We start from the raw sequence: 24849 nt of genomic DNA, 5'->3' as shown, positions 1-24849 counted from the left end.
CGTCCCATCAACGGCTTGCTAAAGGAGGGGCTCCCATTTGCCAGTCGGCCCAGCAGGGTCTAATGCAGGGGTCGAAAGATACTCCCAAGCCATGCCGTTATCACCAGAGACACACACAGTGATTTAGTAGTAGCTGTACGTTGTTGATAAAGCTTTGTCAGGGTTTCTGAATGCGCAGAGTAGTTTACCGTCTAGTAGCTCGTGAATGTAGGGATTGTCGACATCCTTTGACGCCTTTGAACCGTCGTCCACGGTGCCTCACACTTGCCACGAAGCTCCGTTGCCGGTTGAGCGGACGGTGAGGATGGTGATGTTGTCGCCTTGGGTGTTGGTGTAGGCTCCGAACAAGGACCCATCTGCAAGTTTGTTCGCCCTCGGGTAGGTTCCGCTTTCACCAAATACAACAGCGTCGCCTACTTTCAAGGGTAGCCTAGCAGCGACAGTACTGGCGAAAAGGCAAAGGCTGCTGTGATCAGTACTTTCGGCGAATGCATGCTGCTGTATTATTGCGCGTTGAACTGATGCCGCAGTTGCGTGTGCAGCATCAATCACACTTATACCCTTTCTTATAAGGTATCCTAAGGATCTACACGTTTACGTGGGGTCTGGAACGAGATGCTTCTGCGAAGAGCTTGGTGCACAATGTTGTCCAAACAAGACAGAAAAGGCAAGGTCTTCAATCATGCACCCAGGCGCAGCATCTCGGAACAAGAATAGAACTCGAGAGGATGGGAAGCATGCTACGACAGGTGAAAAACCTTAGCGGCCTACGTCCAGGAGCGCTGTGTTGAGCTTGCGGTTGTGTGGCTGTGTAGAGGTGGTTGAGAAGGAAATGAGTAGCTGACGTCACGGCAATTGCTCCTCGGCTGCTCCCGAACGCGGGCTCGATTGTAACCGTCAGGTCTCTATATAGACGCTACTACAGATCCCAAACACGGTTTAAGTCCCTCATATCGAGATAAAACCTCGTTATCACAACGATCCATTCCTTTCTTCCCTCGATGTGCGTTGCTTCTACGTACTTGAGCCCAAGCTAGTAGGATTTCTGGAAACTTCAACATAGGTAGCCGGCTTTGAAGATGTTCAGTCACGGTCAGCGAGCCTTCTTCCATCGTTTTGATCTTGAATCACACATTGGAAACACGTGTTTATGTCCTGAACGAGTGCCTTTCTACGCTGACATTACCGACATTTGAGATTGAGCAGCTGTTTCTGTTTCCATATTCTGTTGTGAACAGCCGCGGAGCCCAACATCTCATTTCGTATGCAGGGCGTACAGAACTCGGCTCGAATGCGCAATCCCACTACAAAAGTCCAATGGCAATATCACCCTTGATCTTAGCAATAATCCGAATATCTGCTTCAAGGTCCAGCTTGATATGCACCTTCAAACTGCCCTTAACGTCCTTGTTGTCCAGACCAAAGCCTGCATTCTTGTCCTTGTCGTCATTGTTGCTACCCGTAGCGTTGCCCACGGAGTTGTTGCCTCCGACCGAGGACAGAGTTCCTCCGACGTCTGGGGCATTACCGAGAGCAGAAGCTGGACCACCTCGGCCTCCAGGAGCATTGCCAGTAGTTGAGTCCCTAGAGCGTGGTCAGCATCTAGTAGCGATCTAAAAAGGCGTTAAGCTGTCACTGTACTTCTTGTCCTCGCCAGCCATTGTATTCTGTGGACTTTTAGGTTCGGGGGTTTCTGCAGATAAAGCCACTTTCTCTTGGGTGGTAAGGAGCAGGAGTGTAGGATGGATGTGATATTTTGCTGTAGGTCGAGGGAGCATGCAGCACAAGTTATAAATCCCGAAGGAATCTGACAACTCCACCCGCAGAGCTGTAGCTAAGAGTAGCGCATTGCGATCGGTCATGTAGGCAACGAAACGCTCAAGCGCATTCGGTGGGGACAACCATTGATTCGAGGGCTTTCCGAAGATCCTATGCACCTCGTTGCTGAACTTAGCATGGCCAAAGATGTTGTTCCCAATGTGGAATTTGTTCACTAGCTAATGCAGCTTCACAGGTGGAGCAGATAGCTTTTTGGTCGTCGACGTGCAGGTCGGCAACTTCGCAGTTGCGTGAGGAGTTGACATTTGATGCACAACGTTCGTCACAGGCTGCAGGGCCATCTCGGATACGTCGATCGATGTCCTGGTCCACGGATGTGGGGTACCCTAGACGACGCTAAAGTCGGTGGCTTCCCCGGTTGGTGTATGATTGGCAGCGTGTACAGCCGCAATGATGATGCACCGCCTGCCGTAGATCGGCGAACAGGAGACGGAACCACAAGAGAGGAAAGATAATCAAGATCGGGGGAGACCAGTATCTAAGCAGGTTAGTAAGTACGGCGTACCTTTCCAGCCAGTTGGCTGCATTTCTGCCTCATCTACGCGAGGTACGGATACATGTAGTACTCAAGGATCCTCTCCGAATCCTTTTTCTGCGCCCATTATGGTTTTTGGGCTCATATCGTTGGCGGCTACGGTGCCCATGGTAGCAACCTCAGTCCTGAGCCTCCAAAGTCAAGCCGAGAACACGAAGAGTCATGGACTCGATGCAGAATGGAAGACCGACAAAAGTCATATGAAGTGTCGGCCCTCAGCAAGAACGCCAGAAAAACGTAAGGAGCTGTTCAAGGGCAGCAAAGTCGTGCTTCGCGACGGGAGATTGTACGTGCAACTGTCGTCCTACAAAGGCGAGCCTTTGCACCCTTTCGCGGGTTACTTCCTACCGTACCCGGACTCCAACTTTGAAGGACTGGTCTCAACAATCTCAGACGAGCCACCGCAGCTGAACTGGATATACCTGGATACCGGTTCGAAGATTTTTCAAATCAGCCACGGCCTGCGCGCAGAAGCGGAGCGAGGGCTGACTGGCCCATGGGGCGGACGCGTGTGTTCAGATGGAGAGATACGTTTCCTCATGGAGAACTGGGAGGGCTTCATCACTGTTGAGACCGAAGAACCGGGATTGTGGAGTCTGTGTTTTGACCGTTATGACGACGGGCTGAAGGGGAAACTGGGTGAAGACCAGAGGACCGTAGAGGTGGAACTAGTTCGCGAGGCAATCGACGAGTGAGACACAGGTACTGCCAGTGTCCTCATTCCCATACCGGAGTCGTTATGAAGAGCAGCCCCATCAGATGTTGCGCAGAGGCGTGGCTCTACCGAGGCGTTGTGGTGCAATGTTGTCACAGCATTGAGAAGAGAGGTCGCGTTGTGCAAACGCCGGCGGCCTTGGGAAGGAATCAAGAGCTTCAACAGAACACAGGCACGTAAAGGATGTAATTAGAAGCAACGCAGCGCGATCTTCAAAGAATACAGCGAAACAACGGGCTTGCCCAATTAATGTACAGACGATGAAGCACTTGTGCCGGAAATAATCCCTAGGCGTGAATGTTGACGCGCCTTGGTCGTGATTGCCGTTTTCACGGGATGACGTAGCTCACAAAACCAACTTCAGCCTCCCAACCGCCTAGATATTCTTATCATCAACATCAAGCATCGGCATTGCTCGTGTTACCCTTTTTAAGCTTCTACACGAATCGACCTCCAGTATCTCCAGATCTTTGGTCGCCAGTCTCATACCAAAATGTGTGACTTTGTGCCACTTCCCATCGTTTGCTTCCAATGCGGAACGTACGGATGCCATCTCCCTCATGTTTCAGACATGTGCTGACCCAAACAAGCGATCAAAACCCCTGCCATTGTAAAGTCATCGGCCCCACGATCGGTTTTGTGATCACAGTAGGCATGGCTGTAAGTCAACGTATTCACACTTAGCAAAGCTTATAGACTGCTAATTGATATTGTAGATCGTCTGCTGGCCAGCGTCCTTATTCTGCTGCTGCTGTGCGACAGATGCAGGCAAGAAGTAAGCACGACACTCACCCTTCCAGACAAGTACTAACCGTAATAGGGTTCTTGCTCTGCCGGTGGATACAGGCAATGCTGTCAGTAATGCCATACCGATATGAAAGCCTCCTCGTGCGACGGCACGAGGTGCTTACCCGTTCTCCCACTTCCGCGATCCTGCACACCCTGCCCCAAGAGGTGGTACACGGTCCTATATCCTTTCTGGACTTTTTGGCGTTTGGCTCTGGATCTTTCACGCTACCGAATAGTCTCATGGGCGGCCTCTACGAATTCCTTTACAGTATTGACCCATCAAAAGTTGGCCACGCCGGCCATTGAGGCAGTCGATCAACTTTTGGAGATACAGCGAGCTCCCTGGGTTCTTCGGCAACCTGCATGCAAGTATCGAATGCCAGTAATCGTTTAATACATACTTCAAACCATGTTCACGGCCGACCGTGACAAAATTTCTTCCAGCTAACGAGCGTAGAGCTGTTTTGAGAGACAAAATCGCCAGCTTCCCATTCGTTCACTTCGGTCACGTGGAAACGCGTTCACATTCGTGGGCGTTTGCTCCTGCTAGCGGTTCCAGGCAGGATAACCGCATTTGTAGATAGCTTACCGCGTTCCCGGTGCGCGGATCTGGGCGATGCCCCTCTATATGGACAGTTTGCGCCCAGCAGTGCGTTCCAGGCTTAAAAGTGCGCAGCTACATCCTGCTCACTGACCATTTACTTTTTGGAGGTCGAGCGTTGAACAGCCTGGAAGCGGTAAGCCTTGTTCCCTCGCCATGCTCTTACTTCTGTCTTGGTAGGTGAAGGCACCCATCATGTGAACAACAACCCCACCTCACCGTTTGCAAGTTTACCTTTTTGGTCTTACGCGATGCGCTCTGTCCCAAACACCTATTTCACACACAATGTTGGCTTCTCTTCCTCTACTCCCATCTATGCTCATCGACGAGACCACGACAATCACTACCGCTAATTACACCCCCCTCTACACCATCTTTTTGACAAACTGCGACAGATCAGTTGTAACGGATCACGATCAAATTTCAGATGAAACTGAGCAACAGGCACCTGTGAATACTATGTTACAAGGACGTGTTACAACATGGGAGCTCGATGAAGTTGGTCCCACTCACCTCCCGGCGTGTACTCATCCAAGTACCTTCTCCGACGTCGAAATCTGTTCTTGGGAGGACATATGGCAGGTAATTAAAGACCATGACTGGCCGCGTACAAGACAGAATGGCGTACACACATCCCCTCGCATCAACACGTAAGTGCAATACTATTCTCGGGCTACGGCTTTGCTGACACTATTAGAAACAACATCAACAGATCCTTAAGAACCAGCCCGGGGTCGCCGATTCAATCGTATACTACTGCTGTAGGATCAGACGAAAGACCAGCTACCGAGGTATTGGCAGCCTTTCTCCTTGATGACACAGAGCGACAAGACCTCGATCTTACAGCCCAAAAGCATCCTTCGAGCACCGCTGTCTTCGAAGATAATACTGCGAGTTCGCTCGCAACGGCCTCTGTCGCGGTGTCGGCGCTTAGTGTGCCAGATACACGTACGAGCACGATAGGGACGCCACAACTGCAGGCTGCGTCTATCGAAGGTTCCGGGCACGAACTTCCCAACTCGACTGCAACGGCGCTTGTTGAAGTCACTAAGGAGTCGTCAAACATTCCATGTATCGACAAAATCCAAGACAAGCTGCCTTCGCAAGTCATGTTGCACAAGGAGGATGCGGTTTGGAAATACAAGAGAGTTGAAAGTGTAGACATCATCGGGGGCACAATAGTCACGGACTGTCTAGCGACAATAAAACTGGCGCACTCCGACTTGTGTCATCCACTTAACGGGTCGCACATCAGGCAAACAGAGGACATGGTCATTGAAGACTCTGCCCAATACGTCGCTAGTGGAGATTACTACGCTACTCCTACCGGCGATGGCGAATTTAGTAACGTCGCCGGTCCTGCCGACACCGTTGCAACACCAGCCGCAGATATTGCAGCAAACAAAGTCGTCCTACATTTGCACCACGCTAGATCATCATCTGAATGTGTCAACGACCCAGAAGAGATTACCACCGATAAAAGCAACAGTTCTACCTACAAAGAGGGTACAAATAGCGCAACTGATCAGTCTCGAGAGGCTGGTCAGCAAACCCGCGAGCAAACCAGAGACACTCACATGATCAATGTGGAAGGATCTGGCCAGGATGACGCTCAGTCACCAATGATCATCCCTGATGAGCGCCTCAATCCCCGGACCGCTGAGGATGCCGCGGTGGAGAGCGATGAAGTCCAGACGATCGGAATCCCTGCCATGCTCGTTGACGGGCCCGGGGAACATGATGCCAGCAGCCCTTCAGGACAAGCAGTCGATGAAAACGGCCATCCTCACCTCAATGCTAGCGTACTGGGCGACGAGAGTACACCACGCTCTGATTGTTCCAAAACCGCCATCGATTGTGGTCACGATTCACAACACGATGTTACCCTCTCGGTGGTGGCCTTCGACAGACCCACCACCAACGAAGGAATATCTATACGAGGTACAGGTATGATCACGACGCACCCTTGTAGCGCTTTCGACGGTCGAGGAACCCAGTCTCTATTGCAGGACTTGCAAATGCAAGAGGTTGCCGCAAACGGTGATGGCTACGAATCGCATTCGCCGGCATGTGTCAGTCAACCTGTTACTCCATCGCACGCAACTCTCACTGAGTCGACGCCAGAATCGAATCCAGCAACAAGGTTGCTACTACCCTCGATTATGACCTCGCTGGCGAACTATCCATCGAGCAGGTCAACCTGTGGCGACAGAGCGAAGCGGTCACATGATTGCATAGAGCCCAGCGAGGGCGCGGATGAAGAGTCAACGACGAAGAGACAGAAACTGGGCTCAAGCATTAAGCCTGAGCCTGTTGAGGCTATTAGTGCAGACGAGGTGATGAATGCAGAATCTAGTGCCTCCGATGTATTGGAGCCGGATGCGACCGAGGTGCTGGCCCATAGGGACGCAACAAAATCCTACGATGACGCCACAACTTTTGGTGCACAAGATGAGGCTGGGATCGAGGTCAAGGTCGAGGCCGAGGTTGACGTTGAAACTGACGGTGCAGTGCCATCGACTCGGCTCAATAACGAATCTGTGGAAGCTGAATCAGAGCCATGTGCCGACAACATCGCCATTCTCAACACGGTCATGCCGGCGAAAGAGGCCTTGCATGCTATCGTTCAAGAGACGGCTCAAACCTTCGACAGGAGGAGGTCAGAGGACTACCAGCCACGTCTGAGTCTTCAAGTGCTACCAAAACAGTTCTGTGGACCGTATGTGCAGACCACTGATGTGGAGATGCAAGAGCGTATCACTACTGCATCATTGTCACTGACTCCTTCGTCTTCAATTTCACCGCCGAACTTAACTCCTGAGCCTTGCGTACCTAGGTTAATGTTTGAGCCTCTGAAGCCGCCGACAACCTCGCATCAACGGGCCAGGGTCGAAGCTGTTGATTTCAAGATCAATGAAGACGAGATGGATGTGTCGGAGTCAGATGAGCCCAGTGATGCTGATGATGATCAGCTCAGCATCTTGTCTCAAGCCGTGAAGGAGTCGAGCGACCGAGTCAACTTGCAAGCCAAAGGCGCACCTGCATCAGGAGACTCTATGCTGGCCATTAAAGAATCCACTCCAGCGCTCGAAGCCCAAGCTGTTAAAGCTACAGAGTCTCGCCCCAACTCTTGTACTCCTTGTACCAATCGGAGTCAGACGCGGCTCTTTTCATATTTGCTATCGGACGAATTCGAGGCCACTCTTCCACTCTTGCCAAAGCCTATCGCTAGCTCGACAAACCGTCTTCTTTGCAACGCTCCATTAGCAATCACAGATTCAACAGCCAAATCGACAGAGAGCCCGATCAGCCCTCGTCCTGCAAGCACTGAGACGCTGTCCAGTCTCAGGCACAGACTCGAGCTTCCATACGGTAAACGAAATACGCGTTCAGAGACCAGGACTTCGGAGCGTGCTGCCGTATCCTCGATGTTTAGAGAGGATGAGCTCGACTCGGTGCCTGCACCCGTGGTCAAGGAGGAGACACCCACAGCTGCTCCAGGAAAGGACGTCACGCCCAGCGCACCGTCGAAGAAAAGGAAGAATGTGCCTGCAGACAAATTGAAGGGAAGACAGACCAGAGGTGCAACTACGAAGAGAGACGCTACGCCTAAACCCAAGACTCCCGCGACCAGACCCAAACTGACTCCAAAGCCCAGGGTTGGGCCCGAAGACTCACCAAACAGTGCTTCAAAGACCATCACCAAGACCACGAAAAGGATCGCGCCCAAGACGAAGACTCCAACAAGACCCCAAGTTTCGCCCATCACTCCCAAGGTACCAGAGAAGAGGAAGACGCGCCGCTCGTCTGCACTTGAAGAAGAGATAAGGAAGGCGAGCGAGAAAGAGGAGAATATTGCGAAGAGAACGAGGAGTAAGGATGGAGAGTAGGACGGCGGTATTGGCTGGAAGAGAGGAGCGTAAAGAAGCCTGGAGCAGGATAGGTTGGGTAATGAGTTGAATACAATGGATGGAGCACACAGGCGGACGGACTGGCAAACGAGGCATTGGAGGAGTCTTGGAACCTTTGTATATACCCGCACTCACACCGGCGCACAGGATTGAATACGGATAGCTTCGAAGCCCTCTAGTCGTCATACGTGGGCTCTGGATGAAGCAAGTTCATAGCATTGACTGAAGTCACAGACCTATATCTTACTCCCCCGCCTCCCCTCCCCGGCCCCCGTACCCTCCTCCTTCGCAAGTATGTCGCACAGCCACTCCGTCGCTTTATCCGCCATCGCCTTCGGGAACGCATGTCCCACGCCATCAAACAGCACATCCTCAAAACCGATCCCCAAATCCTCCTCGCTCAGCACTTGCTTGAAGACCTTTAGGAAAGGCTCGCCCGCGGCGTAGGGGACAAGCTTGTCGTCTCGCCCAGTGAGGTTGAGTATCTGTTTCCCGCCCAATCGTTCGCGTGCGAGGATCTTGAAACGGTCCAGCGTGGCTTTCGACGGTTCTGGATCCGGCCCCGTAGGGTTAAAGCACGCCGGTAGCAGTAAGCCTGCGGGATCAGATTGGCTTATCGCATCTTGCAATGCGCGTGGAAAGTCTCTGGAGCCCAGAAACTCCTTTCCCGGGGGCGTAGTTTCAGTGTAGGTCTCGAGCTTAGACAAGCGCGCACGATCTGTCATGAGGCGCGTGTAATCCGGACACCCGATCCCCACGACGCCCGCTGTGATGCGCGGCTCAGCCAACAAACAATGCCAGGTCGCGTGACCGCCGAGACTAATCCCCAGCGCAAAGTGGGAGCTTATCTTCGGACTCTTCGCGTCGTGGAAGACGTATGATTCGATGTGGTCGATCAGGTGACCACAGTCGACGGCCGTGCCGTGGTAGCAACTAAACATATCCTGCGCGTGCCGCGGATTGCCCTGCCGCCAGGCTTCGTTGTGTAGGGCGTCGACGAGCCGGGAGCCGTGGTTGCGCTGGTCGAATGCGGCGGCGATGAGGCCCTTCGAGCCACGCTTGGGGTGGGAGTTCCACGCAGAGACAACTTGGTTGGCGATGGGCGCCATGGTTTCTTTTGTTTGGAGGCGCGGGTTCAAGAGCCAGAGGCAGGTAACGGAGGAGGCGTTTGAGGGGAGCTCGGAGAGCCCGTGGATGGTGACGAGGATGCCGGCGATGGTGAAGGTGCGGGATGAGATGGTGGGGGAGTGCGTGGATGTGCCGTCGAGGGGGTTGTTTGTGGCAGCCATTGTGGGCAATGGCTGTTGCGTCGCCTAGTGGGTGTTGCAGCGGGTGTTGCACTGGCTATGCTGAAGGTCAATGCAGAGTGGTGTGGTTAGTGATGGTGGAAGGTGGATGGACATGTGGGAATGCGGCGGGGCAGGTGCACTTCCGGCCGAGGTTGTTCGCCGCGGGAGACATCATCTATCGTCAGGCTAGCAGTAGGGACAGACGGAGTGAGGGCCTAGCGAGCCGATTGCGCGCAAGAGGTCGCTGGAGATGGATGGTGGCAGCTATGTCTGCCTGCATCGAAGTCAGGCGTGTGACAGTGAGTACCCTGCTGTGGGCAGTGAACAGGGAAGTGCACCAAATGCTTCGAAGACGCTGCTAGCACGTGATGCACATGGCGGGGTAGGTTGGCGAGCTTGTCCAAAGACACGGACATGAACGCACTGAAAGGCTATGCAGCCAGAACCTCCTCTGGAGAGTATGAACAGCACAGGAGACGTGATACTCGAAGATGAGTGAAGGCGGTGACGGGGGCGGTGACGGGGGCGGTCGCCCGTACAAGGGGTTCAGCCTAGCGCGACATCCCGCCGACGACGCTACCAAAAGTGTGGGAGATTGCCTGATGACCACTTCGAGCCAAGAGAGTCGAACTGGCCAGCGCCTGCTACGTGTGCGCCCGGAAGGTTGACGACGCCGGTCAGGAGTAGCTTGCATCTCTGGTCCTTCTGCTCATCCCCCATGCGCACTTTTGTGACAGCAACGTGAAATCGCTCGAGTACGTACGCGGGCCATGTCAGTGTTATAGCGACCCAAGGAACAGCGGAACCAAACATAGCCCGCACGCAACCGCAACCGCAACCACAGGAGAGCGCCAGCACCATGGCGTCTCCCTCAGACGAGCCCCCCGCGACCTTCCTCGACTACCGCGCAATGGCCGACACAGCAGCGTCGGGCAGCATATCGCCGTCCAAGTCGGCAGCCGCGGCGGGCGGCAGCACCACAGCGCCCAGTCGACTGCGCTCTCCGCTGCGAGCTGGGCCCCGCAGCCCGAAGATGCAAGAGGAGATGCACGCCCCTGCGAACGGCGCGCCCAAGATCATGCGGTCGGCACCCACCGGCTCGCCGCTGTCAGCCCAGGAGCCCGAGGAGTTCCCATTCCACAGCCCGCCGTCGGCTAGCAGCAACGGTGCCCCTATAGAGACCGTCGAGGCGATCGACTACGCTGCGCCCCGAGTGCCCAAGCCCTCTTCCCACGCCTCCAATGGCTCCACGAGCTCATACTACCCGCCCTTTGCGCCCGTCTCCCGCATACCCACCGCCGAGGGCGACCCAGCGGATGCGAATGCGCCCAAGGAGCGGAAGAGCGTCCAGTTCGCCCGCTCGGCCACGTACGGCTCCGACATCCCCGCGGCAAATCCCGCGGCAAACTCGCGGCAGCAGTCATGGGAGGTGGACGAGGGCAAGGGGAGAGCCAGGAGCAAGGAGGACTCGTCGTTGATGGGCAAGCTGAGGGCATTGGCAGCGCCTATGCAGGGACACGGGAGGAGCCACAGCGCGAATAACACCGGCGCCGTCTCGCCTCGTTCGCAATCGCCCCATGGCCCCCTGTCCCCAGCCAACGAGCGCAACGAGTTCCGCTTCGACGGCAACCACGACAGCGAAGCAGAAGCTGATGCCGATGCCGAGTCGAGTGCTGGAGAGGGTGCATCCCGACCTGTGCAGAAGCGCAAGAGAAGCCGGCGTTGGTTCGATGGAGATGCTGGTGAAGGTTCCCAAACAGCTCCAACAACTCCCAAGCAGACCAGCTACTTCTCTCGAGACTCGCCCACGGGCACGCCCACGTCCTCGACTCGCCCCACGTTCATGCGCAGGGGCACCATGAGCGACATACCGGAGAACGAGCGCCAGGGCTACTCGGAAGACGAGGGCCGCTCACGCTTGGGCAACAAGGAGAGCGCCTGGACTCGCGGCCTGCACAGCGCAAGGGGCTTGTCTTACGGTGGGCTGCGCAGACACGACCCAAACGCAGAAGAGGGAGATCCTTCCAGCGAACGTCGTCCAGCGTGGCGCATGCGCAGCGAGCGTACGTCGAGTCTGAGCGCGCAGAAGTGGAAATCCATCAAGAACAGCCTCAAGCTGCTCGGCAACCGCGCAAAGGCAGACCGCCAGGTCGACCATGCCAAGTCAGCTGAGCTGATGGCGGAGCTGCTTGCCGGTGCTCCTGCTGCCCTCTTTCTCGCCAGCATGTTCCAGCGCGACGAGCACGGCCACAAACGCATACCCGTGCTTCTCGAGCAGCTCAAGGTCACCATCACCGATGCCGACAAGTCCAGAGAGAAAGAGGGCGACAGGCATACCCCCCTGCGTATCGAGCTCGAGTATGGCAGTGGGCTTACTCGGATGAAGTGGGTTGTGTACCGAACGGTTGCTGACTTCGCCAACTTGCATCTCAAGTTCAAGGTGCAGGAAAAGCAAGACTCGTTCCGCAGCCGTGTCACCACCGCCGACAAGGATGACCCACGTGGCAAGCTACCCCGTTTCCCCAGGAGTGTCGTGCCATACCTCCGAGGCATACGAGGCTACGGAGCCTTAGACGAGGAAGGGGAAGAGGAGGAAGAAGCTGTCGCTGGCGGTGCAGCTACCGATGGGGACGCAAGCGCCACAGACCGTCCTTCAAGAGGCAAGCGACGCAAATCGTCCTTCGTCCTCAATCGCAGGAAGTCGAGCATAGGCAGCCCGGATCCAACTACAGGCGCTATCGGTCAGCTTGCGGCACGGCAGGGTAGCTTTGCGGGTGCTGTGGGCCAACCTCTGAACTCGAAGCAGAACCACCACGAGCGACAACGGAAGAAGCTCGAAGCGTACGTCAGGGGCTTGATTCAGTATCTCATCTTCCGCCCCGACAGCAACCGACTTTGCAAGTTTCTGGAGCTGTCTGCGCTAGGTGTACGCTTGGCTGCTGAGGGAGGCTACCACGGCAAAGAAGGTCATATGATGATCAAGTCGTCGAAAGGAGTGGATGCGCGGAAGAGGTGGACGCCCATGCCGATGATGACTCGGCACTGGCCCAAGTGGTTCCTCGTCAGGCACAGTTACATTGTCTGTGTGGACTCCCCAGAAGAAATGAACGTCTACGACGTATTTCTCGTCGATTCCAACTTTGACCTTGAGTCCAAGACAGCAGGCAAGTACAAAGACAAGAAGGCTCGACAGGTTGCAAGCGAAGCCAAAGCATCAGCAACAGGCCACCATCAGCTGAAACTCGTCAACTCTGAGCGCAAGATGAAGCTGCTTGCGAGGAACGACAAGATGCTCCAACAATTCGAGGAGTCGATCACCTTCATGATGAACAACACGCTGTGGTCGAAGCGCCAGCGCTTCGACAGTTTCGCTCCCGTACGAAAGAAGATCTACGCGCAGTGGCTTGTCGATGGTCGGGACTACATGTGGAACGTCTCTCGTGCCATCAGCATGGCTCGCGATGTCATCTACATTCACGACTGGTGGCTCAGTCCCGAGCTGTATCTGCGCCGCCCAGCTGCTATCAGTCAAAAGTGGAGACTTGACCGACTGCTCCAGCGAAAGGCGCAAGAAGGCGTGAAGATCTTCGTCATCATGTACCGCAACATCGGTGCCGCTATTCCCATCGACTCCGAGTACTCCAAGTTCTCACTGCTCGACCTTCACCCCAACGTCTTCGTCCAGCGATCGCCCAACCAGATTCGTCAGAACACCTTCTTTTGGTCCCATCACGAGAAGATTTGTGTTGTCGATCACACAATCGCTTTCTGTGGCGGTGTCGATCTGTGCTTCGGCCGTTGGGACACGCCACAGCACGTGGTGGTAGACGACAAGCTGACAGGCTTCGAGTTGGACAGCAACGCTCCCAAGGATGCGGATCACTGTCAGCTTTGGCCTGGAAAGGACTACTCGAACCCTCGTGTCCAGGATTTCTTCAACCTAGACAAGCCCTACGAGGAGATGTACGACCGCAGCAAAGTTCCAAGGATGCCATGGCACGACATTGGTATGCAGATCGTTGGCCAGCCAGCTCGCGATCTTACACGCCATTTCGTACAACGTTGGAACTACCTTCTTCGTCAACGCAAGCCATCTCGACCGACTCCATTCTTGCTTCCGCCGCCGGACTTCAACCCTGCTGATATCGAGGCGCTGGGACTGGAAGGCACTTGTGAGGTGCAGATCCTGCGCTCCGCCTGTGCTTGGTCGCTTGGTACACCGAACAAGGTCGAACACAGTATCATGAATGCCTACGTCCAAATGATTGCAACTTCAGAACATTTCGTTTACATCGAGAATCAGTTCTACGTCAGCAGCAGCGAGGTCTTGGGTACCAAAATCGAGAACAAGATCAGCGACGCTCTTGTCGACCGCATCAAGCGTGCACACGCAAACGACGAGGATTGGCGGGCCTGCATCATCCTCCCACTGATGCCTGGATATCAGAACACTGTGGATGAGCAAGATGGTAGCAGTGTCCGCCTCATCATGACATGCCAATACCACAGCATCTGTCGTGGAGAGACATCGATATTCGGACGCCTCCGAGCTGCCAACATTGAACCAGAGGACTACATTCAATTCTACGCGCTAAGATCCTGGGGTGAGATCGGGGCCAATAAGATGCTCGTCACAGAGCAACTGTATATCCACGCCAAGATTATGGTGGTTGATGATCGAGTCGCCATCATCGGATCCGCGAACATCAACGAGCGATCTATGCTGGGCTCTCGAGACTCTGAGATTGCTGCCATCGTGCGAGACACCGAAGTGCTCGACTCGTACATGGCTGGCCAGCCATACAAGGTCGGCAAGTTTCCTCACACCCTCCGCATGCGTCTGATGCGCGAACACTTGGGTGTCGATGTGGACCATATCTCCGAGGAAGAATGGGCGAGTCAAATGTCCGATGCCGATAGTACTGCTTTCCAGACAGAGTCATCTGGTCCTGGTTCCCCGACTGCTGATCGCGCTACCGAGCAAAAGCTTTCAGAGAACCATGCTCGAGCGCAGGAGGAGCTGCTTGAACGTGCCGAGAGGCTGCACAGCTTCAACCACGACTTCGACTGGGCACAGGACAAGAATCCTCATCTTCAGAGCAACAAGAAGCCATCATCTGATCCTCGTGTAACTCGCAACGAGGCACATGAAAAGGACGTCCGCGGAGAAGGCGCAGATCATTATCGCGACCTTGAGACTCGCGAGCCAAGCCTCACTCGCGGTCGCGACACCTTCCTTGACCCTCATGGCCATGAGAAGCTGCTTTCCGATGTTGCATCCGAGGGCCTTGCCAACAAGGATACAGTGAAGAGACATTCGACTGCAAGGGGTCGAGGTCGCAGTAACACAGTCGGCACAAAGGCCAGCGCAAGCAGCAGTGGACCTACCGAAGGCTACGCCGGCCTTCCACCACCCAAGCTTCCCCGCATGGACACACAGAAGCTGGGCTTGACGCAACTCAGTCAACTTCCTGCCCTGCCCGTCATGGACGACACTGACATCGGTGGGCCGCCGCTACAGCGCACCTTCAGCGGCGCATCTTCAAACGTCGTCAACCCTCTTCTTGCTGAGATGAGACGACCCATCGTCACGGAAGATTGCATGCGCGACCCGATCAACGACTCCTTCTTCCTCGACACCTGGCACCAAGTCGCTGAGAACAACACGAAGCTCTTCCGCCAAGTGTTCCGCTGTCAGCCTGATAACGAGGTCAAGACGTGGAAGGAGTATCAGGAGTATACCGCCTTTGCTGCACGATTCACACAGATGCAAGGTGGCGGCAAACCCCAGAACCAACGCGCACAAGAAGCCCCTGGTAAGACCGGTCCACCAGGCACCGGCGTAACCGAAAAGATCGGCCTCGTAGGCAAACAAGTTGGCGCCCTAGGCGACAAGCTCTCGGAAAAAGTAACCAACAACTCCGACAACTCGCCCAGCAAGACCGGTGCCGTCGAGCAATGGGCCCACGAGCAAGAGAAGCGCGTACAGCAGGGCCTCAAGCTGGACACGCACAGTACGCACAATGGCGAGCAGTTCGACGAGAAGCACCCGCGCTCTGTCAAACCGGCAGAGGACTCGATTGTGAGCCCGATGAATGGGTCGCTGCCGGCTAGAACATACACCTTCCCCGCCGCGCCTCCCGTCCCCGAAAACGATCCCTACCACCCCTCCTCCAACACCGACGCGCCACGCGCACGCAACGTGACAATCAGCGAGCCCACCAAGCTCCCCTCTGGCGCAAACTTCTCCAGCCACCGCAACACCATAGGCAGCAAACGCTCTCGGCGCCGGGCGACCACCAAGTCATCTACCCGCGCGTTCCACGCCACGGATGCGGATAGCATGCTTGGGAAGGAGGATGCGAAGATGCTTATGGATTTGGTGCAGGGCCATTTAGTGCTTTGGCCGTATGACTGGCTCGAGACGGAGGAGAAGGGGGGTGGTTGGTTGTACAATGTTGATCAGATAGCACCGCTTGAGATTTAGTGAGTATCCCCTCCACGTTAGTGTTGTGGGCACAGGCTAACAATTCGCAGCAACTAAACGAACCCTTTCGAGAGCATACGGGAGGACAGAGGTGAGAGGCGATGTACTGGGGTTTGCGTGTGGGTTTGGATTTGGGTTTTGGGAGAGTATAGAGAAGTGTTGAGAGCGATTGCATTGCATGGTTGGCGTTGTCGGTTCTTCTTTTTCCCGCATTGTAAAGCATCCTGTGGTTCCACACTGTACGAGTTTGAGCATTACAATGCACTAGCCTTAAGCCATCACATCACACTCTGATCCAGTAACGATAGCAATCCCCGGTTGACTTCATCCAGGCTTCCAGGTCCGAGCCAAGCCATTTACAGATGCTCGGCAACTACGATGACCTCCTGAGGCTTCATTGACCTTATCGGACCCAACTCGAGTCACACAGTACCTCAACTTCTCGACCCCACCAGCCCGGTAACCTACCACTCCATCCACATTTCAGAAGCACTCATCTTCGGCATCGGAAGTAAATAGTACATCTCCTCCCACGCCTCCTCCCTCAGCTCTCTAGCTGGCTTTGCAGTCACCTCCCGTCCCAGTGTATCGTAGGCAAGCGTGAGCATGGAAGCCATTACCACCGCTGTCAGAATCTCCACGGTAGTGAGACCATACGTCGTTGCAGACAGGTAGACAGCGCGCCAGTATACAGCACAGTGGGGGCGAACATGAATCTCTGTGCGGATATCGGTCGGCGGGCAGAATTGTTGTGGTAAGACGATTTGTCGGGGTTTTGGGACGTTGTGGAGTCCCCGGTTCCAAGTTCAGGATTTTTTTTTTTTTTTTTGCCCAAGATGTTTTTTTTTTCCAAGCTGTCCTGTGTGGCCTCGATCGCGCTCTGCTGGATGTTAGCCGCGCTCTTGGAGGACGCTGCCAGAAGCGTGGACTTGCATGCTTCCAATCTGCTAGATCCCGGTCAACGACGTGCACGCAGCCTATACAGCATTGAACAAACGCGAAGACCCTGATCCGCCTCATGCATCTCGCACTGAGGTGGCTACTGTTGGAGCCTGATTGGTGTACCTCTCAGTTCGAACACCCAGTCAATTCGGGAAGCGCACATTACTGACATACTCGACGGACCCATTTGAGGACGAATTTGGTGAAATGAAATCGAGATGCATGTGATGGTTGGTACTGCATCTCTGGCTTCTACATGACTTTACCCTCAGGTGTAGAATTCCACGCTTGCTCGAAGGCCTGCCAGCCTCCAACCGGCTCTTCGCACATCTTTAGGTCGCTGACAACCAAATCGTAGTAACCATCATTTGGCAGCTTGCCCTTGTTGCAAGTTCCACCCATGGCAATATTGATGAGTATCCTGTAGTCTTCCATGCGCCTTGAGCCTGCCGGAATGTTGCCCTTCATCACCGGTCTGCCGTCGATATACCAAATTAGCCTGCCTCGCCACTCTGGAATGCCTTCCTCCTCGATCCACGCAAAGCCATACGTATGCGGCTTCGTCGTGAGATCTGGCAGTGGCGTCTGCACCACCCTATGCTTCTGCGCATCTCCGCCGTTGTAGTGACCCCAGTGTAAGCACGAGTGGTTCGTTTTCTCGTCGTTCCAATTCTCCATGATATCCACCTCGCCGTCGCCGGGCCAGTTGAACGGCTCACAGGGGAGCATCCAGTACGCAGGCCAGATGCCAGGGGCGCTGGGTGGGAGGGTGGTGGCTTCGATGTAGCCTCTTGGCCTAGATAACGTCTGATGAGACGTCAATCTTGCAGACGTGTAGCTGCCGTTTTGAACGAGACCGCGCACAACGAGGCGGTTGTCGTGGTGGAAGGAGTTTGAGAGCGAGTCGGTGTAGTTCTGCTTCTCGTCGTTGCCCCAGCCGTGATCGCCCAGCTCGTGCCTGAAGTTCTGAGAGACAGGTGTTGCTGCATCGAAGGACGGCTTCCAGTACACCTTCTCGCTATAGGGCGGTGGGATGTTTTGCGGTGGTGGAGGTTGCGAAGATGTAGGGCGGTTCTGTGGAATAGGAGGCGCCGGAGAATGCGGCTTATTCTGTGGGATAGGCGGTGCAAAGCCCTGCTTCTGCTGAGGTGGTGGTGGGCCCCAATTCTGTTGTTGCTGCGGCTGCCATTGATTTGGTGGACCACCCCATTGCTGCTGTTGAGGTTGTTGGTACTGCTGCTGGTACTGGTTTTGGGAAGGATATTGCTGTGGAGGATATTGGCTACCAGAGTATTGCGCTTGCGAGTACTGTTGTTGCTGGTTGTAGCCCTGCTGCGGCTGTTGCGGGTAACCTTGTTGTGGTTGTTGCCCCGGATAGCCTTGTTGGTGCTGTGACTGCCCTCCTTGGTGTTGAGCCTGAAACTCCTTCACCTTAGCCTTACCCTTTGCGAAGAGCTTGTCAAAAGTAGACATAGTCGATGCTGATATTGTAGAATGTGAGGCATGACGTAGCGCCCTCCTTTTCCTCAGCCACGGCAGCCAAGCCACAAAGCGTGACTAAGTCAGCCCTATGAAGACCCACTTGCGCACCGTTGAAGATTCGTCCCTCACCATCGAAAAGAGTCTTCCCCTTGAGTCTGCACAATGCATGTTCTCGGATCTCGATCCCCTGCGTTGTGTCGCTGCCGCGCGAACTGTCGCGCGTCGCCCTGATTTTGCATACGACGTCATTCCACCAATCACCAAATTGCAGCATTCATCCTACAGCCAACCAGTCACCCCCAGAAACGCCTCAGGTCATCTCTAAGGGTACCTGATCAACAACAAGGTATCGATAGAAACAAGAAACACACGCGACCTGTCACACCTGTCTGCGTCGCACGTAACTGTAGCGTCATTTCCCTTCACATAAAGTTGCACCTGCCTTCGCCGTTTGTCAACAATAACAACGCTAGTCCACGCCGCACTCACTTTACATACCACACAACAACTCCACTTCACTAACGCTTTCTCTCAACCTACATTCAATTTCCACCCAAACCTCCAAATTAACCTCTCACTACCAAGATGTCTTCAATCATCAAGTCTCTGTCCGATCTCTTCACCTCCTTCGTAGAGCTCGTCTGGTCCTTCTTTACCACCGCCGGCGACCTTGCTCAAAAGACCGCCTCTTTCGCCCTCAAGTTCTTCTCTGAGATCATCGACCTGCTCGTCAACTTCTTCGAAGGCCTGGTCGGCCTGGCTGGCGGCATTGTGGGCTTTGTTCTGGGTAAGCCGCTGTTGAATCCATGTAGTGATGAGCAAGTACTGACGATACGCAGGCAACGTTCTCATACTCGGTGTTGTTGCGGCGGTCGTCTTTGGCTTCTTGCAGTACCAGCGCAACCAGGGCAACACTGTCAAGGTCGGCAACAAGAAGCTCAACTAGCTGCAACATGGGTGATCAGCACGACGTCATGAAGGGATGCGCGCGACACGGATTTCCTTTCTCACACTTGGCTAAATTTGTATGATACCCTTTCCGTCTCTGAGAATATCCATAAACACACCAGCAAGCTTTAAGCTCTGCAAACATTGATACCTATTCTGGTCCACTTCCATCCCTCTTCTACGTACAATGCACCGACCACTAACGTCTCTCGACCACTCACAACAGCCTTTCAACGAGTACAATGCGAACGTTGGTACCAAACACCAGCCAGGAGGCACTCAACAGGTCATCCAGCATCACCCAGATCTAAGTACCATACCCTTTATTTTGGCTTTTTATGCGCTGTCAGCGTGTTGCAGCTACTGAAATTGCGATAATCGTGAGACTTAATCCTTAAATCTGGGAGTGGGCCAGGATAAGGCAGGATGTCTTTGAAAACTAATGGCAGGAATTATGTGACCGCAATCGTCAGTTTTTCCCAAACTTTGTATTCTTGACTGAAGACCGTGGGACTCAACTTATCGTGGTCTGAAAGAGCTTGGTGATCACAATCAACACCAGCCTCGGAGTCAGTCAGGCTACTTTGCTCGGCTTTACAATTTGACCAGCCTCTCAGAGATAAAACCGCGTCTTTGGAGTTAAAATTAAATATTATCAAGACAAGGTCCCGCTAGTAGTATGACCACCATAGATAACCGAGTGGGAGGAGGTGGGTTGGCCGCAACGTGTTGTCTTTTTTTTTGCACTGTACTATTCTGTCTGGTAGAGTACAGTGGCGTCCACCATGGTACCTACCTGCCTACCAGGTCGCTGGCCATACCTACCGCATGAGGCCTCAAGGCTTCCCTCCACTAACCTGGACTGAAACCACATCTCATCAACAAATATACATTATTTGGAGAGAAAAAAAAAGAGAAAAAAACGACAAGTTCAATGCAACAACAAATCGTAAGATAATTGTACCAAGCACCGTAGCCCTTCCATGACTCACAACAGACTCCCAATAACCGGTGCCGAACACACTTTTTACGAACCTGAATTCCTCTACACCCAGTAAATCCGCTTCACCCTCAATAGGTACAAGTCCGAGACACAACGCCGCATCCAACACATCCTCCCTCACGATCCGTATCCTCGCAAAACAGCACCGAGGAGTGATTTAACCGTGGTCACAGTACCCTGTCCTTCACAGATCCACCATATAATAACTCGCCCAAGTCACTTTCACGCGCAACTGCGGCTATTCTTGCGCCGTCTCCGAAATTTGGGGAGGGAAGCACATTTGGAGGGACGTTGTCTGTCGGGGCCGCTTTGGATCGCGAGGATGCGGAGATGCCCGGAGGAGAGACATTTCCTAGAGGAATTTATTGGATCTGGAAGGCATTTAGGTGGTAGGTGGTGGTTTTTGTTGGATTTGATTTGAGATGGGTAGAGTGTGAGAGTGTGTGAGTGATGGATGGAGAGGAATGGAAGGGAAATGAAGAATATTTATGCGACTTTATGGGAGTTATGATGGATTCAAGGTTGAGTTCGAGAAATGTTTTGGTTGAGATCTGGGGGTTCTACAGACACAGTCGCAATATGATCGCATTCCAACCATGGTCCGCAGAGACTGCCCACGACCCTTGAATAAAAGTCAGCCCTCAGTATGCCTGTCGCGAATACCTCCTGGGCACGCACTTGTTGTAATAACTCTACCTCTAGCAATTCCGTGCACACCCAAAGGGAAACGGCAAGACAGCCGGACTCCTGTACCCACCCTTCCCGACGCTTCGAACGCCAAAGATGACGTTGTCCTTATGTATAGTCGCGCTTGTCAGATTGTACCAATTGACATTGCCGACATCGATCACACTCGTCCAATGTGGCTCAATAGTCTCTCTGTAGACAATTTCATACCCCTCCGGCTTCAGTCCAACCGGAGTGGTCCACTTGAACTGACTGAAGTTGTCACTGGCAGTCGTGTTGATGCCGACATTCGTTGGCTCGCCCGGCGCATTCGCAAGACTCCACATTGTGCTCGCTACAACCTTAGCAGCGCGGGCATTGTATTCAAAGTCCAGGAACTCTACCAGATCACCATACTGCTTGCCACCCTGAACCCGAACGTCTTGGTGCTGTTGCGTGTAGTCCTCGTTCGCTTGCACGAAGCGCACACCGTTGAAACCGGATTCGAGGAAAGGTCGGTGATCACCACCACGGCCATAGCGGTCGAGACGGTATATGAGGCGTACTGTCATCTGGGTGAAGGCGTTGGATGCAACTTCGTAGATGTGGCGCCCCAAGTTGCGTGATGGACTATCATTTTCGCCGCCGATGCTGAGACGAGAGGTCATGATTGTGGAGTTCTCGGTCAGAGGCGTGCCTTGGCAGAAGAGTCGGATGTTGTAAGGGTCGGAAGTACCGTCTTCGGCCTTGGAGTTGCCGACCATGTCGAGATTGATCATGGCAGCGACGTTGGTCGAACTGTTCTTGTAGGTCTTTGCGAGGTTCTCGGCGCCCAGGAGACCTTGCTCCTCCCCTGCAAAGGCTGTGAATGCAATTGAAGCTTTGGGCTTGTACGTTGCGAAGATGCGGGCTAGCTCCAAAGACACTGCTACGCCGGACGCACTGGCTTTATCAATAAAGTATCTCCCCTACAATACAAGATGTACTCACTCATCAACGGCACCAGGCGCATCTCCCTCGTAGTCTACTGGATCACTGTTTCTCGAATCGTAGTGTCCGCCAACAACATACAACCGCTTGGGATCCTCGCTTCCCGTCAGAGTTGCAACCACGGTTGTGATGTTGACAGGGAAAATGATGCGCTCATTGTCGCCAGGATACTTGATGAAGCTGTTCCACGCCACACCCATCGAGCCATTGCTTGCCGCCGCCGCGGCTTTGAATTGAGAGGTAAGCCAGTCACGAGCTGCACCGATGCCGCGATTGGGGTCAGTCTGACTCGAAAGCGTGTGCCGGGTACCAAAGGAGGCGAGCTTCCTGACTGTAGCCTCGATGTTGGCACGGGAGACCTGAGCGAGAATGACTTGTAGGTCAACATCGGGGAGCTGCTGCTCGAGTGCCTTGCCAACGGTGGCGAGAGGCCATTGGTCGGTGTTGGGAAACACATTCGGTGAGGTGTTGGGTTGTAGTGGGGATGAGGAAACTGAAGGGAGGAGACTGTCCACGAGCAGCACGAGAGTGTATGCTTTCGACCACATGATAGCGGACCCTGAAGTTCGTCAATTTGGTCGTTACCTCGGACTTGGCTAAAGTGCAAGGAATTGACCAGCTCATGAGCTTTATACTTTCACTCAACGCCATCCCACTTTCCACTCTGTCGGTTGCTGATTGCCGATATCTGTCATTCCGCGATTACACCATGGTCAACTTATCTTCCGACGATGACGATACCTGCATGCACGACTTGGATGTGTGCATATCAACATCAGAAAAGGAAGCTCGAAGGACAACCAAGGCGCCAGAGCTGAGCCTAACCACGAAGGTCTGCCCTAACGCCGGCAAGGTCTCCACCGTGTGGCTTGGCAACGGCTGTCGAAGTGCGGGGCCTCAACATGCCGATGGCGTTGAGCGCAGTGCTGGGTGGTAAACTCCGTTAACACAATACTTGTCCGTGACTCAGGGTCCAAGAAAGATTAAGAGAATGGTGCACTTAGAAGGTGTTGGGATCATATAGATGCTTCGTTCAGATTTGACTTGACTTAAAACAACCTGCAAGGTGAACCGGACACCGTCTGTACCTTTGTCTGTCTGTCGCTAAAATGTTGATGCGCAGGCTGAACTTACTTAATGCGCGCGTTTGTTGTCGCCTGTCTTGTCTTCCCAAATCTTCAGGAACAGCTTCCACAAGATAGAGAAAAGAATACCTTGCAAACCGTTTGCAATGATCCTCGTTTTCAGGCCTCGCCCAAATAGCCCTCGTCGTCCATCTTGACGAATAATTCGCCTTGCAGCTTCGGTGTACGAGACTTGGGTGTCGTGTACTTGTCGATATGTCTTCACTACACGCAGCGAGTTCGATATTGTGTCTGAGACGACCGAAGCACAGAAGCCGATTAAGGCCGCCCTCAGGAGCCAAGGGACGATGTTGCTCCTCGGTGGCTCAGTAATGACCTCTGAAAGCAAGTTGTATGTTGCAAACCACGGGTAGTGGCCAACGAAAGTCGCAGCGGCTGTTGCAAAAGCTCCCCACCAGAGGCTGCCGATCCCATCGGTCTTGATGCGCTGACGGAGTAATGCTGTTCCACGGGATCCTTCGGCTTGCAAGGTGGTCTTCAGGGTATCAATAGGTGTGAGAATCATCCTGAAGGCAGCGGCACAGAGAGACGCAAAAATGGTCTTGATGGGCGAGGGTAGTCCCGCCAAGTATCCATTGGACTGGAGGAGAGCCAGGATACCAGCGTTGGCCGCTGTGTCACCAAATCGTGCAATGGGACCTGTCATCTGTTAGTTGAGGTCATCTTCTCGGAGTTGTCGAATCGAACACATACCTTGGAATAACGCTGCTCCCATACCTGCATAGTACCTGCCGTATCCACCGTCCTGGTAAAGCGTCTTTGTTGCAACGGTCAATGATGTTCCATGACGGTACTGGTAGTTCATGATGGTGCGAATCGGCATCAACAGTAAGACTTGCAAGAGCATGGCTGCCGCACCACTCAGACCTCCGCCTAGAGCTCGCTTCAAAGCTCCTTTTAGATCAAACTGCGATACTATGTTAGAGAGGTTCCGGAGAAGTAAAGTCTTGGCAGTGCAACTCACGTCGACATCATCAGCCTCTATCCAACCCTTCACAAACACCGCAATGATCAAAATCGCAACCACAATCCAGAAGCCTCTCCAAGCATATTCCCATCTCTTCGAGGCCTCTGATTGAGGTTTTGGTGCTACGTCGTCATCTTCTGGTGGCGCGGTCCCTTGCTCTTCAGTCCGCTGAGGTACTAACAAAGGCGCGCGTTCATCTGGCATTGATCCGTTCTCTAGATCACGACGCGAGGCCATCTTATTTTGCTAACGATGTTGTTGATGGTTTTCGAGCGTGAGACGGCAGACACGCCGCGTACATTGTCGAGGCTAGCGCTGACCAATCAAGTAATGACGTGATTCCGCGCCGCGATAGCGGAAACTCCTTCCCTTTCCGATCTCGCAGTCAACAACACCACACCCCATCGCGACGAATGCATACTCTGCAGGCTAATGTCATCTTCTTGTCGAGGTCGGTGTTGCTTAAAACAAGATATGAGCATTGTTGACAGGCTCTAAGCCGACCCTTGAACACGTTTCCTGAATGTTTCGCGGCGTGTT

The 24849-nt window shown here is 53.8% G+C and overlaps 11 protein-coding genes across 11 annotated transcripts; 5 read left to right on the top strand and 6 right to left on the bottom strand.

The window, feature by feature from the left end:
• Positions 1 to 1106: 1106 nt before the first annotated feature.
• BU25DRAFT_414022 (uncharacterized protein) lies at positions 1107 to 1753 on the bottom strand. The gene is made up of 2 exons (XM_033707183.1): positions 1642 to 1753; positions 1107 to 1584 (listed from the first exon to the last, which is right to left on the bottom strand). The coding sequence occupies exons 1-2, from the start codon at positions 1659 to 1661 to the stop codon at positions 1305 to 1307; spliced, it is 300 nt and encodes a 99-aa protein (XP_033558050.1). The 5' UTR covers positions 1662 to 1753; the 3' UTR covers positions 1107 to 1304.
• Positions 1754 to 2358: 605 nt separating this feature from the next.
• Positions 2359 to 3328, top strand: BU25DRAFT_414020 (uncharacterized protein). Its single transcript, XM_033707182.1, has one exon. The coding sequence runs from the start codon at positions 2443 to 2445 to the stop codon at positions 3067 to 3069; it is 627 nt and encodes a 208-aa protein (XP_033558049.1). The 5' UTR covers positions 2359 to 2442; the 3' UTR covers positions 3070 to 3328.
• Positions 3329 to 3582: 254 nt separating this feature from the next.
• BU25DRAFT_349272 (uncharacterized protein) lies at positions 3583 to 3967 on the top strand (the record flags this gene model as incomplete). Its single annotated transcript, XM_033703243.1, has 4 exons — positions 3583 to 3629; positions 3680 to 3749; positions 3806 to 3864; positions 3910 to 3967. 4 exons carry the CDS (start codon positions 3583 to 3585, stop codon positions 3965 to 3967), a joined length of 234 nt encoding a protein of 77 aa, XP_033558048.1.
• Positions 3968 to 6171: 2204 nt separating this feature from the next.
• Positions 6172 to 8551, top strand: BU25DRAFT_414017 (uncharacterized protein). The gene has a single exon (XM_033707181.1). The coding sequence runs from the start codon at positions 6192 to 6194 to the stop codon at positions 8367 to 8369; it is 2178 nt and encodes a 725-aa protein (XP_033558047.1). The 5' UTR covers positions 6172 to 6191; the 3' UTR covers positions 8370 to 8551.
• BU25DRAFT_168303 (uncharacterized protein) lies at positions 8498 to 9786 on the bottom strand. The gene has a single exon (XM_033700804.1). The coding sequence runs from the start codon at positions 9677 to 9679 to the stop codon at positions 8627 to 8629; it is 1053 nt and encodes a 350-aa protein (XP_033558046.1). The 5' UTR covers positions 9680 to 9786; the 3' UTR covers positions 8498 to 8626.
• A 504-nt stretch (positions 9787 to 10290) lies between these two features.
• Positions 10291 to 16471, top strand: BU25DRAFT_168310 (phospholipase-like protein D1). Its single transcript, XM_033700805.1, has 2 exons — positions 10291 to 16165; positions 16217 to 16471. The coding sequence occupies exons 1-2, from the start codon at positions 10539 to 10541 to the stop codon at positions 16221 to 16223; spliced, it is 5634 nt and encodes a 1877-aa protein (XP_033558045.1). The 5' UTR covers positions 10291 to 10538; the 3' UTR covers positions 16224 to 16471.
• BU25DRAFT_168322 (uncharacterized protein) lies at positions 16472 to 17394 on the bottom strand. Its single transcript, XM_033700806.1, has one exon. The coding sequence runs from the start codon at positions 17184 to 17186 to the stop codon at positions 16719 to 16721; it is 468 nt and encodes a 155-aa protein (XP_033558044.1). The 5' UTR covers positions 17187 to 17394; the 3' UTR covers positions 16472 to 16718.
• On the bottom strand, positions 16996 to 18771 carry BU25DRAFT_375112 (glycoside hydrolase family 16 protein). Its single transcript, XM_033704082.1, has 2 exons — positions 17100 to 18771; positions 16996 to 17046 (listed from the first exon to the last, which is right to left on the bottom strand). The coding sequence occupies exon 1, from the start codon at positions 18579 to 18581 to the stop codon at positions 17361 to 17363; it is 1221 nt and encodes a 406-aa protein (XP_033558043.1). The 5' UTR covers positions 18582 to 18771; the 3' UTR covers positions 16996 to 17046; positions 17100 to 17360.
• Positions 18772 to 18881: 110 nt separating this feature from the next.
• BU25DRAFT_168264 (uncharacterized protein) lies at positions 18882 to 19939 on the top strand. Its single transcript, XM_033700803.1, has 3 exons — positions 18882 to 19377; positions 19430 to 19615; positions 19765 to 19939. Exons 1-2 carry the CDS (start codon positions 19176 to 19178, stop codon positions 19534 to 19536), a joined length of 309 nt encoding a protein of 102 aa, XP_033558042.1. The 5' UTR covers positions 18882 to 19175; the 3' UTR covers positions 19537 to 19615; positions 19765 to 19939.
• A 1118-nt stretch (positions 19940 to 21057) lies between these two features.
• On the bottom strand, positions 21058 to 22943 carry BU25DRAFT_451059 (putative zinc metalloprotease; the record flags this gene model as incomplete). The annotated part of the gene is made up of 3 exons (XM_033709730.1): positions 22198 to 22943; positions 21259 to 22149; positions 21058 to 21163 (listed from the first exon to the last, which is right to left on the bottom strand). The coding sequence occupies exons 1-3, from the start codon at positions 22743 to 22745 to the stop codon at positions 21058 to 21060; spliced, it is 1545 nt and encodes a 514-aa protein (XP_033558041.1). The 5' UTR covers positions 22746 to 22943.
• A 288-nt stretch (positions 22944 to 23231) lies between these two features.
• On the bottom strand, positions 23232 to 24567 carry BU25DRAFT_375101 (mitochondrial carrier). Its single transcript, XM_033704081.1, has 3 exons — positions 24307 to 24567; positions 24036 to 24249; positions 23232 to 23981 (listed from the first exon to the last, which is right to left on the bottom strand). Exons 1-3 carry the CDS (start codon positions 24544 to 24546, stop codon positions 23332 to 23334), a joined length of 1104 nt encoding a protein of 367 aa, XP_033558040.1. The 5' UTR covers positions 24547 to 24567; the 3' UTR covers positions 23232 to 23331.
• Between the last annotated feature and the right edge of the window lie 282 nt (positions 24568 to 24849).

The sequence above is a fragment of the Macroventuria anomochaeta genome (genome assembly GCF_010093625.1).
Source record: "Macroventuria anomochaeta strain CBS 525.71 unplaced genomic scaffold BU25scaffold_34, whole genome shotgun sequence".
NCBI classification, from domain to species: Eukaryota; Fungi; Ascomycota; class Dothideomycetes; order Pleosporales; family Didymellaceae; genus Macroventuria; species Macroventuria anomochaeta.
The sequence above is the reverse complement of the archived record's forward strand: the minus strand, read 5'-3'. Positions and strand labels throughout refer to the sequence as shown.

What these genes read in the sequence shown, in the direction of transcription:
- BU25DRAFT_414022 (XM_033707183.1), bottom strand. Translation starts at nt 1,661, where the DNA reads ATGGCTGGCGAGGACAAGAA. An exon ending in ATGGCTGGCGAGGACAAGAA is followed by an intron (nt 1,585 to 1,641) that starts GTACAGTGACAG and finishes ACCACGCTCTAG; the next exon opens with GGACTCAACTACTGGCAATG.
- BU25DRAFT_414020 (XM_033707182.1), top strand. Translation starts at nt 2,443, where the DNA reads ATGGTTTTTGGGCTCATATCGTTGGCGGCTACGGTGCCCATGGTAGCA.
- BU25DRAFT_414017 (XM_033707181.1), top strand. Translation starts at nt 6,192, where the DNA reads ATGCTCGTTGACGGGCCCGGGGAACATGATGCCAGCAGCCCTTCAGGA.
- BU25DRAFT_168303 (XM_033700804.1), bottom strand. Translation starts at nt 9,679, where the DNA reads ATGGCTGCCACAAACAACCCCCTCGACGGCACATCCACGCACTCCCCC.
- BU25DRAFT_168310 (XM_033700805.1), top strand. Translation starts at nt 10,539, where the DNA reads ATGGCGTCTCCCTCAGACGAGCCCCCCGCGACCTTCCTCGACTACCGC.
- BU25DRAFT_168322 (XM_033700806.1), bottom strand. Translation starts at nt 17,186, where the DNA reads ATGAGGCGGATCAGGGTCTTCGCGTTTGTTCAATGCTGTATAGGCTGC.
- BU25DRAFT_375112 (XM_033704082.1), bottom strand. Translation starts at nt 18,581, where the DNA reads ATGTCTACTTTTGACAAGCTCTTCGCAAAGGGTAAGGCTAAGGTGAAG.
- BU25DRAFT_168264 (XM_033700803.1), top strand. Translation starts at nt 19,176, where the DNA reads ATGTCTTCAATCATCAAGTCTCTGTCCGATCTCTTCACCTCCTTCGTA. An exon ending in CATTGTGGGCTTTGTTCTGG is followed by an intron (nt 19,378 to 19,429) that starts GTAAGCCGCTGT and finishes GACGATACGCAG; the next exon opens with GCAACGTTCTCATACTCGGT.
- BU25DRAFT_375101 (XM_033704081.1), bottom strand. Translation starts at nt 24,546, where the DNA reads ATGGCCTCGCGTCGTGATCTAGAGAACGGATCAATGCCAGATGAACGC. An exon ending in TAGAGGCTGATGATGTCGAC is followed by an intron (nt 24,250 to 24,306) that starts GTGAGTTGCACT and finishes ATAGTATCGCAG; the next exon opens with TTTGATCTAAAAGGAGCTTT. An exon ending in GGGAGCAGCGTTATTCCAAG is followed by an intron (nt 23,982 to 24,035) that starts GTATGTGTTCGA and finishes AACAGATGACAG; the next exon opens with GTCCCATTGCACGATTTGGT.